The 18,182-nt window shown below is 67.4% G+C and overlaps 2 protein-coding genes across 2 annotated transcripts; both read left to right on the plus strand.

Moving 5' to 3' along the window:
* The first annotated feature begins 220 nt into the window (after positions 1-220).
* YJEFN3 (YjeF N-terminal domain containing 3) lies at positions 221-8,052 on the plus strand. The gene is made up of 6 exons (XM_012741424.2): positions 221-319; positions 3,578-3,686; positions 5,726-5,836; positions 6,360-6,473; positions 6,554-6,704; positions 7,787-8,052. Exons 1-6 carry the CDS (start codon positions 261-263, stop codon positions 7,990-7,992), a joined length of 750 nt encoding a protein of 249 aa, XP_012596878.1. The 5' UTR covers positions 221-260; the 3' UTR covers positions 7,993-8,052.
* Positions 8,053-9,034: 982 nt separating this feature from the next.
* Positions 9,035-16,773, plus strand: CILP2 (cartilage intermediate layer protein 2). The gene is made up of 8 exons (XM_012741428.2): positions 9,035-9,183; positions 10,187-10,285; positions 10,672-10,944; positions 11,408-11,563; positions 12,594-12,869; positions 13,096-13,204; positions 13,442-13,599; positions 13,840-16,773. Exons 1-8 carry the CDS (start codon positions 9,120-9,122, stop codon positions 16,173-16,175), a joined length of 3,471 nt encoding a protein of 1,156 aa, XP_012596882.2. The 5' UTR covers positions 9,035-9,119; the 3' UTR covers positions 16,176-16,773.
* The last annotated feature ends 1,409 nt before the right edge of the window (positions 16,774-18,182 follow it).

Here is an 18,182-nt window from a genome sequence, read left to right on the forward strand (position 1 = left end):
GCCGGGGTCCCTACGGAGGTGTCCTGCCAGTCGCCGCCGCTCCAGACTCCGTTTCCCTGCCAGCATCGGTGTCTGGGCTTCCCCGCACCCGCGGGCTCCGCTCCGGCACTAAAGGGTTACGGCCGCTTGCACCCGCCGACCAATGGGAGCGCGCAGCGCCTTCGCGGCGCCTCGCGATTGGCCGGCCCGAGGGTGGGCGGGGGCGCCCCTCCCCGGGACCGCGTATAAGGCGGCGGCGGCGGGCGCCGCGCACCGCGGCCATGAGCAGCGCGGCCGGCCCGGACCCGGCGGAGGCGCCCGAGGAGCGGCTTTTCCTCAGGTCAGCCGGAGCGCGGGGCACGGGGTCGGGCACGGCCCGGGGGCGCGGGGGGGCCCCAGGCAGGGACCTGGCCGAGACGGTCCCGGGCGGAGGCAGGGCGTGGCGGGGGCGGGAGGATGCAGGGGAGAGCGAGGCCCACCGACGTCTCGCTGGAGAGACTAAGCCGCGTTGCCAAGGAAACTGCATCCGCGGCCGGCCCGCCCTTCGCGAGTGACTCATCAGCACCGCCCGTCATTGCCATCAGCCCGGGCCCCGCAGCCCCCAGTCCCCCGTCTGGGAAGAGCTGAGCTTAACGCCTTGCGCGACCCCTTGGCGTGCTCCACCTCCCGTGTGCACAGGGGACTCCCGGAGGGCAGTCACGGCCAGAGCCGGTTTGGGACCGCGGGCTGGTGAGTTTGGGGTCCGGAGCTGGCAGCTGTGGCTGTGACTCCCCGCTCACCCCGAGTTCTCCCGCGTCCTGCAAGCCTTCCTGACGTGGGACCCGCAGGGTAGTGGGCCTCGCCATAAACCAGATCCGTCCGACAGACCCTGCCCACGTGCCCTCCGCCCCCCTTCCCAGGACAGGTGTCCCCTTGCCCATCGCCTGAGGTCCACGTTCAGCCTAGGGGAGAGTTCTAGGAGCTGGAGCTGTGGCCACCTGGTGGAAACGCTTCATTCAAATGCCAAGTGCGGGGACTTAACTGGGAGGGGGTAGGAGCTGGATCCCAGCGAGGGGGACGGGGCCACAGGTGATGAGGCGAGAGACAACGGGGCTTTGTGGGCATGGCATGGAGTTTGCTCCCCACGCACTGGGGGGCCCTCAGAAGGTTTCGGACGGGTGCTGCAATCTAGTGTTCAGGTTTTCAAAGCCCCCACAGCTCTTGCTGAGGAGGAGTTTCGGGGCTAGACTGTTGTAGGCGGCCAGGTGAGCAATCGTGGTTGGTGGGTGGTCCACTGGGCTGAGGTGTGAGGTGGAGAGTGCAGGGCTGGGTGGCATGGGCATCCTGACTTGGGCTCACTTCCAAAAGGGCCCCCTTGGCCGGATGTGGCCCCTCGAGCCTGTCGTCCCAGCTACTTGGCAGGCTGAGGCAGCAGGATCACTTGAGCCCAGGTGTTGGAGGCTGCAGTGAGCTGTGATTGCACCACTGCACTCCAGCCTGGGTGACAGAGGGAGACCCTGTCTCTTAAAAACAAAAAAGCACCCTCTATTGCTCAGGGCCCTCCTGGAGTGTCAGGCCCAGTTCCCTCTGGACCCAGGTCACCTCAGCCCTTCTGGGTGTGATGGGGAAATCCTGGGGCCTTGCAGCTTCTCCCATCTGGGGGCTCAGTTTGGGGGTAGCAAAGGCACCCTCATAATTGAGTCCCCCAGAATCCCACAATGGCAGGACCAACCTCCCCCATCTTTCATCCTCCCCCATCTCCCTCTCTACCTGACCCAGAGCTGCCCCCCGCACCCTGGCCAGGCTCCTAGCCTGGACCACCCTCTGCCCACAGCACAGAACAGTTGGGCAGGAAGATAATGTTCTGAGTGGCTGCCAGAGGCCAAAGCTTTGAGACTGAAGAAGGAGAGGGGGAATGGATGGTCCTACCACCCTCCTCTTTCTTCTCCCCCAACCCTCCTGCGGGGGCAGCAGCCAGAGCTGTCATAAGACGAAGGTGGAGAAATGAGCCATGTTCCCCACCCACCAGGTTCCTCACCTGGAACTGGATCACCGCTTCTCCCATGTTCCTTCCCCAGAGCTGGGCTGGCCTGCTGGGGGCGCTCTTTGCCTGGCTTTGCCATGAGCTCCTTTTCCCACCCAGTCCTTCAACTTCGTCCCACATCGGCCACAGACAGGCCCACATTTGAATCCGGCTCTGCCTGCTGGGGTGACCCACGGCATGTGACTTCCCAGCCCTGAACCTCCCTCTCCCCCATCTGTGTGGGTCCCTGAAGTGTCCTCCTGGCCACGTTTCTCAGCCTGGTGTTTGAGGCCCTGCCTGCCCTGTCCCTTTGCTGAGTCTGCTCTCGCCACCCCACCCTCCCTCCCTCAAACACACCAGGCTCCCTCCCACCACAGGGCCTCAGCCCTTGCTATTCTTGCCACCTGGATAACCTCCCATGATGCTTCAGTCCACCACCTCCAGGAAGCCCTCCCTGACTCCTGTCCCATACCAGGTCTCCCTCTTCTGCACTCTGCCCACCCAGCCTGATCATGCTGCAGAATCAGCCGGACGTTTGTCATCTCCCACGTGCAGAATTGAAGGATGGAACCCCTCAGGATGCATTGCACCAAATCCCCGCCATCTGTATCTTTGCTCTTAGACAGAGACACCGAGGGGGGAAGTCCATGCTGTCCCACTTGTTTTCTGCGTGACCCTGGGCAAGCCACTCGGCTTCTCTGAGTCATTATTTGTTCTTCCAACTCTTCTGGGCCGGGCTCTTCTATGACTGTTACTACACTCTCCAGGGCTGCTGGGCCGGGAGCAAGGGATTCAGTGCTACTGCCCAGCAGGAAGGGAAGGGCCCTGCCTGCGGGAAGGTGGCCTCAGGTCTTAGACCCCACTCAGCAGCCGCAGCCCCTGGTTCTGGAGAGAAGGACAACTTTAATGCCATCTCTTGCTCTCTGCAGCCACCAAGCCCTGATTTAGAACGAGAGCCTCCATCCCACCTCTGGTTTTGCTCAGAGAGGTAGTGACAGACCCCAGGCACTCAGTAAAGTAGGTGGCAGAGCTTGACCTCGGGCAAGGGGGCCCCATCTCTCTGGCCACAAATAATCTAATTTCATCACTGCCCCTGAGGAGGGGTCCCAAAAGGATCTCATAGCCGCGGGTCCCACACCCTCCTCCTGGAGGAAGCATCAAACCCCTCTGCAGCTTTTAAAATTCTAGTACAGTCTGACCCCCGAGGCGTCCTGAAGCTCGCTTAGTGACCCCACTGCCTGAAGTCAGTCCGTCGCCCCCGGCGACGTCCTTCGCGCTCCATTGCCCTCCTTGGTTCCTTCCCGGCAGGGGACCCGGGGGTCTAGGTGGGCTCGGTCTCCCGCGCTTGCTCGCCACGCGCATCTTCCGCCACCAGAGGGCGCCCGCGCCCAGGCCGCGCTTCCATTCGCTCGCGGGGTGTGGGGGGAAACTGAGGGAGGATCCTTGGGGCTGTGGAAGCCTCTGGGGGAAGCGGGCGGGAGGGTGGCTTCGGGACCTGGCTTGGAACATTGGCGGAATGTTCCTGGCTCCGTCCGCGTCCCTCTCCTCCATCTCTCCTCTCTGAGTCCGGACGTCTCCTGCCACTCTGCCCCCCAGCGCCGCGGAGGCAGCCGCCCTGGAGCGGGAGCTGCTGGAGGATTATCGCTTCGGGCGGCAGCAGCTAGTGGAGTTGTGCGGCCATGCTAGTGCCGTGGCTGTGACCAAGGTATCTGACCCTTGACCCCTGACCCCCACCCCAGACCCCAGCCGGAGGGCCGACCCACCCAGGTGGAGGACTATCTGCATGGCCCGCGTGGGTGGCTAGGGTGGCTCAGCCTTCAAGGAGCCCTTCTTTGCTTCCAGCTACCCCAGCCCATGGTTCACATGGGGAAACTGAGGCCCCAAGAGGACCATCACTGGTCCGGCCCAGACAGGGACCTGAGACCCATGGTGTCAGGGCAGGGCTATCATGTGGACGGTGCCTAGGCCCTTGAGGTGGAGATACCAGGCCCCCCTGCAGATGTGACCCGCTTGCTTCCGCCACCCTCTGGAGCTTGGGCAGGGGTGACATTGGCTCCTGCAGTCTGAGCATCCTCAAACAACCCCGTGCTGCAGGTGGGGAAACTGAGGCCCACCTGCCTCAGTGGAAGTGGGAAAGACCTGCCCAGGGTCACAGTGGGTTAGAAGCAGGGCTGCCCCCCAACCACGCCAGACCTCAGTGTCATCCTCTGAACAGGTAATCGGTGGTACCGACGTAGCAGTTCAGAAGCACACGCCCCTCGGAACAGTGTCCCGTGGGGTGAGGGCTCCGCACACGGCTGCCCTGCTCCTTTTCCTTATTCCCACCGTGTACTTCTTAAAAAACTCAATGTCCTTACATGGACTCAATTTTTTCTTTTCTTTCTTTTTTTTTGAGACAGAGTCTCACTCTGTTGCCCGGGCTAGAGTGAGTGCCGTGACGTCAGCCTAGCTCACAGCAACCTCAAACTCCTGGGCTCAAGCAATCCTGCTGCCTCAGCCTCCTGAGTAGCTGGGACTACAGGCATGTCCCACCATGCCCGGCTAATTTTTTCTATATATTTTTAGTTGGCCAATTAATTTCTTTCTATTTTTAGTAGAGACGGGGTCTCACTCTTGCTCAGGCTGGTCTTGAACTTCTGAGCTCAAACGATCCTCCTTCCTTGGCCTCCCAGAGTGCTAGGATTACAGGCGTGAGCCACCGTGCCTGGCCTGGACTCAATTTTTTCTTAACTTAAATGTTTATATTTCCAAATGAAACGTGTCCTGGGCACGATGCCCAGAGGAGGAGGAAACTGTTAAAATCAAAGCCCCAAAAAGAAACCCAGTGTATAAACTGGTGCTCGGTGCGACTGTCCAGTTCTCACACTGAAACCCGTCCCCCGTGCAGAAGCCGCGTCCCAGCTGCCAGAACGTGGCCGTGGGTCTTGGCCTCTGGGCCTGGCGTGGCTGGGGTCGCAGGCACATGCAGGGCAGGGCAGGATGGCACTGGGACCAAGGGGAGGACACTCAGAACGAGAATAATTTGCCCTCTGTGTGGCTGGAGCCGGACCTCACTGGGGCTCGGGAGGTGCCCCACGTGCCTGCCTGGCTGGTGCCATTGTCACTCCCATTTGAGTGGGAAACTGAGGCCGGGAAAGACGGGGCCAGGGCCATGCAGAGTCAGGGCAGGCTTGGGACTCAAACACCTGTGTTAGAAAGAGCTGCACGTGTCCACGGAGACAGAATAGTGTGACAGATGGAGACAGAGGCCAAGAGAGATGCAGAGACTTGATGGGGAGAGACAGTCAGAGAGACACAGGTGAAAACAGAGACAGAGACACGGCGTCTGAGAGATACAGAGACACAGACGGAGAGAGACAGGCACCAGGCGCTTTGGGGCCTCCGGGAGGGGCTGAGGTCTGGACACAAGGCGGGGGAGGGGCAGCCATGGGGTGGAAAAAGGTGGAAGAATGTCTGGCTCAGGCAGAGAGTAAACAAACCGCACTCCAGGCGACAGGCAGTGGCTGGACGCATGTTTTTCCTGCTTTGGTTTGGCAGAGCCTGAGACTGGGACTCTGCCTCTCCAACAGGGAAACTGAGGCCCCAAGAGGCCCAGCCCCTCACCCAGAGTGTCTCTCCTTTTGTCCCATCCCGTTGCTTCCAGGCCCAAGGCCCGTCCCTTCCCCTCCTCCGGGCCTCAGTTTCCCCACTTGAGCAAAGAGGAATCTCGAGTCGTGCTTTTGCTTTTGCTGTGCCTCCCGCCAGGTTTTCCCCTTGCCGGCTCTCTCCCGGAAGCAGAGGACGGTGCTGGTCGTGTGTGGCCCGGAGCAGAACGGGGCTGTGGGGCTGGTCTGCGCCCGGCACCTGCGGGTGTTTGTGAGTAGCAAGGAGCCCCTCAGCCTCCCTGCGTCCCTGTCCCAGCAGAAATCATTCCTTCTCTGGTTTTGGGGGTTTTTTTTGAGACAGAGTCTCCCTCTGTTGCCCAGGCTAGAGTGCTGAGGCGTCAGCCTCACTCACAGCAACCTCAAACCCCTGGGCTCAAGCGATCCTCCTGCCTCAGCCTCCCGAGTAGCTGGGACTACAGGCACGCGCCACCACGCCTGGCTAATTTTTTTCTATGTATATTAGTTGGCCAATTAATTTCTTTCTATTTGGGGTCTCGCTCTTGCTCAGGCTGGTCTTGAACTCCTGACCTTGAGCAATCCGCCTGCCTGGGCCTCCCAGAGTGCTAGGATTACAGGCGTGAGCCACCGCGCCCGGCCCATTCCTTCTCTTGATAGCGTCCCAGAGGGACACTGGTGCTGGGACAGGTCACGGAACATGCCCAGTGCTTGTCGCCGGTTACCAGGGCAGGGCAGCCTGGGTGGGCCCCAGCGCTGACCACTCTCTGCACCCCCAGGAGTACGAGCCGACCATCTTCTACCCCACACGCTCACTGGACCTGCTGCACCGGGACCTGACCACCCAGTGCGAGAAGATGGACATTCCTTTTCTGTCGTACCTGCCCACCGAGGTCAGTGCTGGGCGGCATGTGAGGGTGGAGGCGGGGGACAGCGCCCCAAGGCCACGCCCTGACCCTGCCCACCCCTCCAGGTGCAGCTCATCAACGAAGCCTACGGGCTGGTGGTGGACGCTGTGCTGGGCCCCGGCGTGGAGCCCGGCGAGGTCGGGGGCCCCTGCACCCGAGCGCTGGCCACACTCAAGCTGTTGTCCATCCCTCTCGTGAGCCTGGACATTCCCTCAGGCATGCCGGGCAGAGGGGGCGCGTGGGGGGCTTGGGGGGAGGCCCCTGTGCCCCAGCTGCCGGTGGCCCCCGCCCTTCTGCCTGCTCCAAACCCGTTTCCCCAGCTGGACGGAGCGTGCACCCTGGCTGCGCCCGGGGTCACGCCCGCCCTGCAGATGGCGAAGACCAAGGCTGCTGCCCCAGGTGACCCCAGGTCTCCGCCGCCGCCTGTGCCCGGCCCGCATGCCCTCTGCCCACCCCTGGCCCAGTCGCCTGGGCAGACGTGAGCTCACTCGGCAAAGGCCTCGCCCGCCCTGGCCGCCGCCCCGCGCCTGTTGGAGCCATTAGGCGACGGGCAGACGGAATAAACAGCCGCTGGCCAGCCGGACCCTCCGTGGGGGTGGCCGGACTCTGGGGGATGTCCCCCAGCTTTCAGGATCCCAGAGCCATCCCAGCGGGGGGCCACAGAGTAGGGGGGCGCTAAGGGAGGGGTGGGCTGTGTGATTGAGGGGAGGCTCCAGGCTCAGCCTAGGACACGGGGTGCCGTCAGGTCAGAGGGAGCTGTTAGGAGCCCCTAGTCTGCGGGTGGAGGCCAGCGTCAGAGAGGAAGGGATTAGAGTCAGAGAGAGGAGCCAGTGGCTTCGGGTTAGTGTCCCCCAAATCGGGTCAGAGGCAGGCGAGAAGGCGAGGCCGCTAGACTGAAAGCGCATTGGAGAGGTGGCGGGGCTGCAGCCCTGTGAGGGCGGCAGGGCCCGCAGGTCCGCAGGAGTGTCTAGTCTGAGTGGGGAGGGGTAGGGTCCCGTTAGAGGCCAGAAGGTGGGGCAAAGGGACAGCCGGGCTGATGGGGACGGCTTGCCCCAGGGCGCGGCCAGAGGGCCAGGCTGGAGTCTGGGTGGGTTCTGGTGGGAGGAGGCTGAGTCTCAGGCAGAGGCTCTTAGATGGGTGGGCAGGGAGGCGCGCGGACGGTGCCAGGTCAGAAGGCAGACCCCGCTCTGTCGGTCTGAAGAGGGGGGCGGGGTCATTCGGGGGAAACGTCTTCAAGGAGGGGGAGACTCGGTGCTGGGGGGCCGGGCCACCCTCCCAGCTCCCGCTCCCCCCCCCAGGCTGGGACGCGGAGACGGGCGGCGACGCCGAAGACGGGCTGCGGCCCGACGTGCTGGTGTCGCTCGCGGCGCCCAAGCGCTGCGCCGGCCGCTTCTCCGGGCGCCACCACTTCGTGGCCGGCAGGTTCGTGCCCGACGACGTGCGCCGCAAGTTCGCCCTGCGCCTGCCGGGCTACACGGGCACCGACTGCGTGGCGGCGCTGTGACCGCCCGGACCCGCGCCCCGCCGCCCGGACCCGCGCCAATAAACAGCCCCTGCCCCACCGCCTCGCCTCCGCCTCCTTTGTGCGGGTCGCCGCGGGGTGGGCGCGCTCAGGAGGGGCCTCCCGCCGGCCCGGGTGGTTGTATGGGGGGACTCCCCGCCGGCCCCGCCGAGGGTGGCTGTAGGGGGCGACTCCCCGCCGGCCCTGGGTGGTTGTATGGGGGGGACTCCCCGCCGGCCCCGGGTGGCTGTATGGGGGGACGCCCCGCCGGCCCCAGGTGGCTGTAAGGGGGGACTCCCCGCCGGCCCGTGTGGCTGTAGGGGGGGACTCCCCGCCGGCCCCGGGTGGATGTAGGGGGGGACTCCCCGCCGGCCCCGGGTGGATGTAGGGGGGGACTCCCGCCGGCCCCGGGTGGCTGTAGGGGGGGACTCCCGCCGGCCCCGGGTGGCTGTAGGGGGGGACTCCCCGCTGGCCCCGGGTGGATGTAGGGGGGGCCTCCCGCCGGCCCCGGGTGGATGTAGGGGGGGCCTCCCGCCGGCCCCGGGTGGATGTAGGGGGGGACTCCCGCCGGCCCCGGGTGGCTGTAGGGGGGGACTCCCCGCTGGCCCTGGGTGGATGCAGGGGGGACTCCCCACCGGCCCCGCCGAGGGTGGCTGTAGGGGGGGACTCCCCGCCGGCCTCCGAGAGAACTCGAGCCGGAAGAACGGAGGGTGGCCTGGGGGGGGACTCCCAGACGGCTGGGGCGGCCTGAGCGGGCGGATCGAAGTCAGACGCGCGGAGGACTCCAGCCGCCTCCGGGCAGCCTCAGGCTCGATTGCAAGTGGCCTTTCCTGCGGGCAGCTCGGGATCCGACGTGGAGGACGGCGGGTGGGCTCCGGGAGGAGTTCCAGCCGCGAGGCGGGGACCCAGGCCAGGCTGGGGGCGGAGGCACAGCCGGACGCACCGAGGGGGCGACCCAGAGGGGCTGCTCCGGCGCCCGTCACCCGGGCCAGGGGGCGGGACCTGGATGGGGCGGGGCCTGCGGGCGCCTCCCGCCCCCGCCCTCAGTCCCAGGGGCTGCCAGACCCGCCGGAGTCCGACCCGAGCGCGCCGCGGAGCCCGGACCTTCCCCTGGACGCTCCGACCGAGCCATGGCTTCACTGCCGTCCCTGCTCTGTCTCTGCGTCGCCGCCGCGCACCTGGCGGGGGCCCGAGGTGAGGCGCCGCCCGAGCCCGGCCCAGTCCCCGAAGGCCTGGCCGCGGCCTCCGGTGCCGCTGCGCCCGGGGAGAGAACCAAGGGGCCGCGCGCTCCCCGGGACCGGGTCCCCGCCACCCGCAAGGGGATGTGGGGACGCGGGTGGCGACGGAGGTGGAGCCCTGAGACCACGCGGGGTGGGGAGCGCAGCTCGTCCTTTCTCTTCCCTCCGCTAAGACGCGGTAGGAGCGCCAGGAGGGCGGATAGAACCCCGGGCTCCTCCGGGTCCCCAGGACCTCCTCGGTGCACCTGACCCAGCCCCGTGCGATTGGCCCGGGATCGCCAGGTCTCCCGTCCTGGGTCGAAGGGGGTCAGAGCCGTCTCCCCCCACGCACCTAAACCCACCCACCCACACTGCCTAGAGGAAATGCCCGTTTCTGGAACGCTCGGTGGGGCGGGGAAGGGGCCCATTTCTCAGGGGAGGGGACCGAGGCGCCGAGGACGAACGGACTGGTCTGAGGCAATCGCCCTGCCCTGCCCTGGCTGTCCTGGACAGCTCCTGGCTGGAGAAGCCAGGCCAGATGCCAAGGACTTCTGGCTGCCAGCTTGGGCCCCTTACTAGAGGGGCGGAAGGTAAACTGAGGGAAGGACTTCCAGCTGGCCAAAAGGATGACAGTGGACAGAGCCCAGCCTGAGGGCAGAGGCAGAAAGCCCTGAACTGGTGGCAGCGGAACACGCTCAGGGGGCGACCCCAGGCTCTGGGAGCAGGGTGCATTGGGCTCCCCAACCCCTGGGGTTGGGACTGTCAGAGAGAGGGACGGGGCTGCAGGAGTCTGGATGGTGGCCGTGGGCAGGCTTCCTGGAGGAGGGTGTGCTGCAGTCCCCAGGGCTAGACCTGGGTTCTGGCCTCTCAGCCTCAGTTTCCTCCCCTGTAAAATGGGGATGGTCATGGACCCACCTTGCCTAAGAGGCGGCTTCCAGCGGTCCTCAGCGTGCTCCCCCCACTCCTCACCCCTCCCACAGACACCACCTCCACCGAGGAGCCCACGGGGACTGCATGGGGCCTGGAAGGACCGTCGGTGCAGCCCGACCAGCCCTCACTAGCCCTGGAGGACTGGGAAGGTGAGGCCGCCTGGCCCGAGTCCCACCTGCGCTGTGGACTCGGGGTGTGGGCTCGGGCTGGCGGGATCGTGGTGGGGGACACCAACTGGGAGAAGGGCCAGGACCCTCCAGGTCCCCGGACCCGCCGCCCGTGGATGTGACGCCCCAATAGACCTGGGTCGGGGGTGTCAGACAGGGCACGCTGTCTGCGCGCACGACGGGCCAGCTCAGCACCGCGCGCGGCAGACCTGGGGCGGGGGCGGGGGTCGCCCCTCCCCGCCCGCATCGCGAGACCCCTGGACCCGGGTCGGGTCGTGGGCGGAGGGGCCCAGACAGCAGGTAAGGCCTTGCGCCACCGATGGGGCCGACAGGCTGCGGCCCGGGCCCCACGCGTGCGGTGCCCGCAGAGGCCAGCGAGTGGACCTCCTGGTTCAACGTGGACCACCCCGGAGGCGACGGCGACTTCGAGAGCCTGGCCGCCATCCGCTTCTACTACGGGCCTGCGCGCGTGTGCCCGCGGCCGCTGGCGCTGGAAGCGCGCACCACGGACTGGGCGCTGCCGTCCGCCGTCGGCGAGCGCGTGCACGTGAACCCCGCGCGCGGCTTCTGGTGCCTCAACCGCGAGCAGCCGCGCGGCCGCCGCTGCTCCAACTACCACGTGCGCTTCCGCTGCCCGCTCGGTGAGGGCGGGGCCTGGGCGGGGCCTGGGCGGGCGGGGAAGGGCTTGACAACGGCGGCGAGGGGTGGGGCCTGAAGGGGTGGGTGGGGAGGGGCCGCGTGGGCGTGGCTGGGGCCCCACCGGAGAGGGGTTCAGCGAGGGGGCGGGGCCCGGCGGGGGCAAAGGTGCAAGGCAAGGACACCTGGCGAGTCTTGAGCCCCAGGTGTGCGCAGAACGCAGGGAGAGCAGCGGGACTGGACTGACTTCGGGGAGTTTATCTGGGGGCGGGGCGGCACCTGAGCTGCATCCAGGACAGGTGCACCCGGCGGGGAGGCCTGAAGGGGACGGTGGGCGAAGCCCCCAACCTAGGACCTACCTGTGCGTGTGTGGTGGGGGGGATCCTTCAGTCCCGCACTGTCACCAGGCTCCGGGGGCGCGGTTCCCGGGGAGGGCGGCTGCCTGACCTCCCTCCCTGGCCTCCGCAGAGACCGCGTGGGGCGCGTGGGGCCCGTGGGGTCCCTGCTCAGGCAGCTGCGGGCCAGGCCGTCGCCTGCGCCGCCGCCGCTGCCCGAGCCCCGCAGGGGACGCGTGTCCGGGGCGCACCCTGGAGGCGCAGAAGTGTGTGCGGCCGCGGTGCCCAGGTAGGAGGGGCTGGCCCCGGGGGCGTGGCCGTGCGTATGGTAGAGGGGCGGGGCCTGGAGGAGAAGGTGGGGTTGGAGGCGGGGCCTGATCTGGAGGGGCGGTGCCTAGTGGGGCGGGGCGGGGCCTGGAGAGTAGAGGCGAGGCGTGAAGGCCGGGCCTGGAGGACCTGCACTCCCAGCCAAGTCGGGACCGGCCCTTCCGTCCCCCCTGGGCCCAAGTAGCACCGGGGCCTGCGCGTCTGGACGAGCGGGCGCCGCGGGGGTCGTGGGAGGCAGGCGGGCGGACCCCACAGGCGCTTCCCCGGTGTGCTTGCCGAGCGCGCACGCTCCGTGGGCAAACAGAAGTCGGTTCGTACACTTGGGTCACGCGTGCGTGGCATTTGCGGCCCCACCGGCCCCCACGCCCACGCAGACACGCGCTCACGCCCTGGCAGACACGATGCCCAGGCTCTCCCAGGGCCAGACACCAGGCCAGCCAGGAGGCGACTGGAAATTCCGCTCGCCTGGGCTCCACAAACACGGTCTGGAGCCTGACACAGGGTGGGGGCGCATGGTGGCCAATAGGGCGTTGGGGTCCCCACCCCATCCAGCCTGGCTCTGCCCTCCTGGTGCCTCTGCCCTGAAGTTTCCGGTGGAATTTTCCATTTTCTGGAGAAACCACGGGACTGGGAGGGGAGGTAGAGGTTCTCGGCCCTGGAAAGCAGCCCTTTTTGGGCCCCAGCCCCTGCCTGGACATTTTCTCTCCTGCTGGGAGGGGCCTCCCCATCTGTTAAGACCCACCTCTCCTGCCCCTCCTCCAGGACCTCACCCTACCTCTCTGGACCCCAATTCCCTTCCCCGGCACAGCCCTGGGCCCCATATGCCCCCTCACACTAGGGGCTGCTCCCAAGCCAGGCCCTGCTGACGCCTCTGAGCCCACAATGTGTGCTGCTTCCAGGTGTGTTTGTTGAGTGGCTGACTGAGCGGAGAGCCCTCCCCAAGAGGGAGGTAGAGGCCCCTCCGGCCCTGTTGCCTCTCTGTGTCTCCCCAGAGTGCAGCCCTGACAGCTGCGAGTGCCCCGGCCACACCCTCCTGGGCTCTGTGGTCACTCGCTCTGGGCAACCGCTGCCAGGAGCCAGGGTCTCCCTGCGAGACCAGCCCGGAACCATAGCCACCAGTGATGCCCACGGAACCTTCCGGGTGCCTGGCGTGTGTGCCGACAGCCAGGCCAGTGTCAGGGCCCACGTGGATGGCTTCTCTGCAGGGATGGCCCCGGCCCGGGCCAACGGCTCCGTCTCCATGGTTACCATCGTCCTTGATAAACTGCGTAAGTGGCCCGGCAGCAAGGCCCATGGGGGGCTGAGGAACTGGGGAGGAAATCCCAGCACGGAGGTAAACCGGGAAGAAATAAGACAGAGTGCAGCCACTGGAGGTGTGGGGGGAACTAGGGTGTCCCTGGGAGAAGGGAGAGGACAGGGACCTGCTCTTGGGAAGAGTCACTGGGAGAAACCGAGTCAGGGCAGAGCCCCGACCTTTGCCGCCTGGCCCCTCAGAGAAGCCCTACCTGGTGAAGCACCCGGAGCCCCGAGTGCGGGAGGCTGGCCAGAACGTAACCTTCTGCTGCAAAGCCTCGGGGACGCCTGTGCCCAAGAAATACTCCTGGTGAGTGCCCGCCGGGGTCAGGGGCCTCCCGTCTGGCTTTGGGGTTGGATTGGACCCCCGTGGTTATGCAGTGCCCCAAAGACTGTCTGGAGGCAGATGCCAGCCTCGGTTTCCCGTCTGGAAAGTGGGAGAAGCTTCGGGGGGTGTGAGTGGGTGGGAGCGGGGCTACCGAGGAGGCCGGCCGGGGAAGCCGCTCTGCAGCACCCGAGCCCTGTGGTGGTGCCCACCCCCCACCAGGTTCCACAACGGGACCCTGCTGGACAGGCGGGCGCACAGGTATGGGGCCCACCTGGAGCTGTGGGGGCTGCGGCCAGACCAGGCGGGCACCTACCACTGCAAGGCGTGGAGCGAGGCGGGGGCCGTGCGCTCAGGCACCGCCCGGCTCACTGTGCTCGGTGAGTGTCTCCTGCCCGACCCGCCAAGCCCTGACGCTGAACGCAGCTGGGACTCCCGCTAAACCGCAGCCCCAAATGCTGCCCCGACATCAGACCCATCTCTGACCCCAGCGAGTCCAGTCCCAATTCCCCGCTGAGCCCCTACCCCTGGGTTGACCCCTGACCCCAGACTGAGCCCCCAGCTTTGGAGTCCTTGGAGCCCTCCCCCGGCCCTGACCTGGCTGTTTCCTTGCTCTCCAGCCCCAGGCCAGGCGGCCTGTGACCCCCAGCCCCGGGAGCACCTGATCAAGCTCCCGGACGACTGTGGGCAGCCGGGCAGCGGCCCCACCTACCTGGACGTGGGCCTCTGCCCGGACACCCGCTGCCCCAGCCCTGCAGGCTCGGGCCCCCGGTGTGGGGACGAGGGTTCCCGCTGCTGCTCCGTGCGCCGCCTCCAGAGCAGGGAGATCCCCTGTTCTGGCTACGTCCTCCCGGTGAAGGTGGTGGCTGAGTGTGGCTGCCAGAAGTGTGTGCCCCTCCGCGGGCTGGTCCGCGGCCGCGTGGTGGCGGCGGACTCCGGGGAGCCCCTGCGCTTTGCCAGGATCCTGTTGGGCAGGGAGCCCATTGGCTTCACCGCCTACCAAGGCGACTTCACCATCGAGGCGCCGCCCTCCACTGAGCGGCTGGTGGTGACCTTCGTGGACCCCAGCGGCGAGTTCATGGACGCTGTCCGGGTCTTGCCTTTTGACCCTCGAGGTGCCGCGGTGTACCATGAGGTCAAGGCCATGCGGAAGAAAGCTCCGATCGTCTTGGACGCCAGCCAGAGCAACACGATCCCGCTGGGCGAGCAGCACGGCGAGGCGCCCTTGGGCGAGCTGGTCCTGCCGCCCGGAGCCTTCCGCACAGCCGACGGCAGGCGCTACGCGGGGCCTGTGGAGGCGCGGGTGACCTTCGTGGACCCCCGAGACCTCGCCTCGGCCACCGCTGCCCCCACTGACCTGCGCTTCGTGGACGGCGACGGCGAGCTGGCCCCGCTGCGCACCTATGGCATGTTCTCGGTGGACCTCCGCGCGCCGGGCTCCGCGGAGCAGCTGCAGGCAGGGCCCGTGGCTGTGCGTGTGGCCTCCGACCAGATCCGCATGGCGGGCCACAGGGAGGCCCTCAAGCTGTGGTCGCTGAACCCTGAGAGCGGCCTGTGGGAGCAGGAGAGCGGCTTCCGGCAGGAGGGGCCCTCCGGCGCCCGGGTGCGCCGCGAGGAGCGCGTCTTCCTGGTGGGCAACGTGGAGATCCGGGAGCGTCGCCTGTTCAACCTGGACGTGCCCGAGCGCCGCCGCTGCTTCGTGAAGGTGCGCGCCTACGTCAACGACAAGTTCAGCCCCAGCGAGCAGGTGGAGGGCGTGGTGGTCACGCTGGTCAACCTGGAGCCCGCCCCGGGCTTCTCCGCCAACCCCCGCGCCTGGGGCCGCTTCGACAGCGCAGTCACCGGCCCCAACGGCGCCTGCCTCCCTGCCTTCTGCGACGCCGACCGGCCGGACGCCTACACGGCCCTCATCACGGCCACCCTGGGCGGCGAGGAGCTGGAGCCGGCCCCCTCCCTGCCCAGGCCCTTCCCGGCCACCGTGGGCGTCACCCAGCCCTACCTGGACAGGCTGGGTTACCGCCGGACGGACCACGACGACCCGGCCTTCAAACGCAACGGCTTCCGCATCAACCTCGCCAAACCCAGGCCCGGCAACGCAGCCGAGGCCAACGGGCCCGTGTACCCGTGGCGCAGCCTGCGGGAATGCCAGGAGGCCCCGGTGAGCGCCAGCCACTTCCGCTTCTCCCGCGTGGAGGCGGACAAGTACGAGTACAACGTGGTCCCCTTCCGCGAGGGCGCGCCTGCCTCCTGGACTGCGGACCTCCTGGCCTGGTGGCCCAACCCGCAGGAGTTCCGGGCCTGCTTCCTCAAGGTGAAGATCCAGGGCCCGCAGGAGTACATGGTGCGCGCGCACAACGCGGGGGGCAGCCACCCGCGCACGCGGGGCCAGCTGTACGGGCTGCGGGACGCGCGCAGCGTGCGAGACCCCCAGCGTCCCGGCGCCTCCGCCGCCTGCGTGGAGTTCAAGTGCAGCGGGATGCTGTTCGACCAGCGGCAGGTGGACAGGACACTGGTGACCATCCTGCCCCAGGGCAGCTGCCGCCGTGTGGCCGTCAACGGGCTGCTTCGGGACTACCTGGCTCGGCACCCCCCACCCGTGCCCGCCGACGACCCGGCGGCCTTTGCCATGCTGGCCCCGCTGGACCCTCTGGGTCACAACTACGGTGTCTACACGGTCACCGACCAGAGCCCGCGGCTGGCCAAAGAGATCGCCATCGGCCGCTGCTTCGACGGCTCCTCGGACGGCTTCTCCCGGGAGATGAAGGCTGACGCCGGCACCGCTGTCACCTTCCAGTGCCGGGAGCCGGTCGCTGGCCGGCCCAGCCTCTTCCAGAGGCTGCTGGAGTCCCCGGCGACAGCACTAGGAGACATCCGCCGGGAGATGGGCGAGGTGGGCCGGGCACAGGCCCGAGCCTCGGGTCCCCTCCGCGCCCGCCGGGGCCCGGTCCCGCAGTGACCTGGGCGCGTGGTGGCTTTCCTGCCTCCCCCGGACCCCGCTGTCCCCAGGGAGTCTCACCCCTGTCTTCCCCAGACGCTCCCGCCCAGGTTTCTGGGTCCCCTCTCCCCTCCCCTGCCCAGGACTTAGGGTCAAGGCAAGAACCGGGAGTGTCCGGCGGTGTAAGTGGCAGTCAGAGGGGATTGTTGTGTCCCCCACGGCGTTTGCTCCGGCTTTGGAGCCAGCACCCCGAACCGCCGCGGCGTCCAGCTCCCAGCTCAAAAGCCGTCTGACTCTCCTGCGTGTTTTGGCCCTGGCTCCAGATCCTCTGCCCTTCGTGTTTCTGACGGCTGCCTCGCAGCCCTGTCTCCCCCTGCCGTGGGACTCCCTGCCCTGGCTTTGTCCTGGGGTTATTTATTGAAACAAAGTGTGGGGGCTGGTTGTGGGGGTGGCTCGGGGGTCCAGACTGGGCCTGATGAAAGTGGGGAAGGGGCTTCTTAGGGTCCCATGTGGGGGGGCCTTGGACTGGGGGGACAGTTCTCATGTGTTTGGTGCTTGGAGACCCCCGGGGGTTGGGGCAGATACTCCGGGGGCTCAATTAAAGATGCTTTATTTCCAACTCACGGTGTCAGGGCTTGGGGCGGAAGGATGGAGGCTGGGGCGCCGACCGCGATGCGCCTTCACAGACAGACACTCTCGGGGCAGAGACATGGGGCACACGAGTGCAAGCCGCTCAGGGGCCCTGAGGGCCGGGCAGGTGGGGGCCCTGCAGCCACGCAGACACTTGAGCCGCCTGAGCCTGTGTGGCCGTGACTGCCGAACACGGTAGCAGCCACTGGCCTGGCCTCCTCCTCTGCACCTGGCCCCGTGCCCGTGGCTGCAGTGGGGAGAAGGGCCCTGGCAGGGACGTCTGGGGCAGGCAGCAGCGAGCGAGGTCACCCTGGACTTGCTCGGCCAGGCCGAGGCACCCCCGGCCACGCCTCAGCCTCGTGGTGGCCGGCCTGCCGAGGCCAGGCTCCCGGGCTCTCTGACCTTGCCGGGCCCCACAGTCTGGAGGTAACAGGATCATGCCTGGCTGGCACTCCGTGTGCATGTGGCCATGCGAGTCCTCCTGATGCCCCATGAGGAAGGCGCTGTTCTGACCACACGCCCATTTTCCAGGCAGAGAGACCGAGGCTCTGGCCCTGGGGTGAAGCTGGCGGGAACGGGGGCTCCTGGATGGCCCAGCAGCCTCGAGCTCCCTTGAATCCCCCGGCCAGGGGCCCTGGTTCCTGGAAGGCGTCTACTGTGTGGGTGGAGGGGCCACCCCCACCCACAAGGCGGGAGACTTGTCCCCAGCTGACCACCCCCAGGGAAGGGGTGCCAGCAGGGAGGGGTGTGGGTCCTGCACCCCCACTTCCCCTGCAGTCACCCACCTGTCCTCAGAGGCATCAGCTCCGTGCCAGCAACACCAGGGCCCGGGAGAGCCAGGCCTTCCGGGTGGGGGATGGGCTCGCACTTGCAGACCCCGACACAGCTGGGGGGCAGTGCCCAGCCACAGGGCCCGGCTCTGCCCCTCTGGCCTCGGCCACCCTCCACTTGGGCCCCGGCAGTTCCCAACCTTTGCAGCCCTCACCAAGCCATTTCCGCCTCCGGGCAGACATGCCCGTGCCCTGGGGTGGGCGTGGGGGCTGGAGGGGCGGATGGGGAGAAGCCGGCAAACCCCAGGGCACCACTGCCGTCTCCGGAGGTGGGCCCCAGGGCTCTGCTGGAGTCCGGGTCGGGAGGCCGCAGGCTTCGCGCCCCAGCCTCACCTGGATAGTCTGTGATGGACGAGAGACAGCGGGACCTGGCCGGGGAGGGCACACACATTTATCCAGGACTTACTGTGTCACCCCGGTGACAACGGTGCTCAGAGGCCACCGGCCCCCACCCAAAGCAGCCCAGACCCCAGGCCTGCCTGCCTGGAGCCCTGCTCAGGGCGGCCTAGTGGGGTCCGGGGAGTGGCAGAGTGGGGGGCCTCCCCCTGCCGCCCGTGGGCGAGCTGGC

This window comes from Microcebus murinus, chromosome 4 (genome assembly GCF_040939455.1).
Source record: "Microcebus murinus isolate Inina chromosome 4, M.murinus_Inina_mat1.0, whole genome shotgun sequence".
NCBI lineage: Eukaryota > Metazoa > Chordata > Mammalia > Primates > Cheirogaleidae > Microcebus > Microcebus murinus.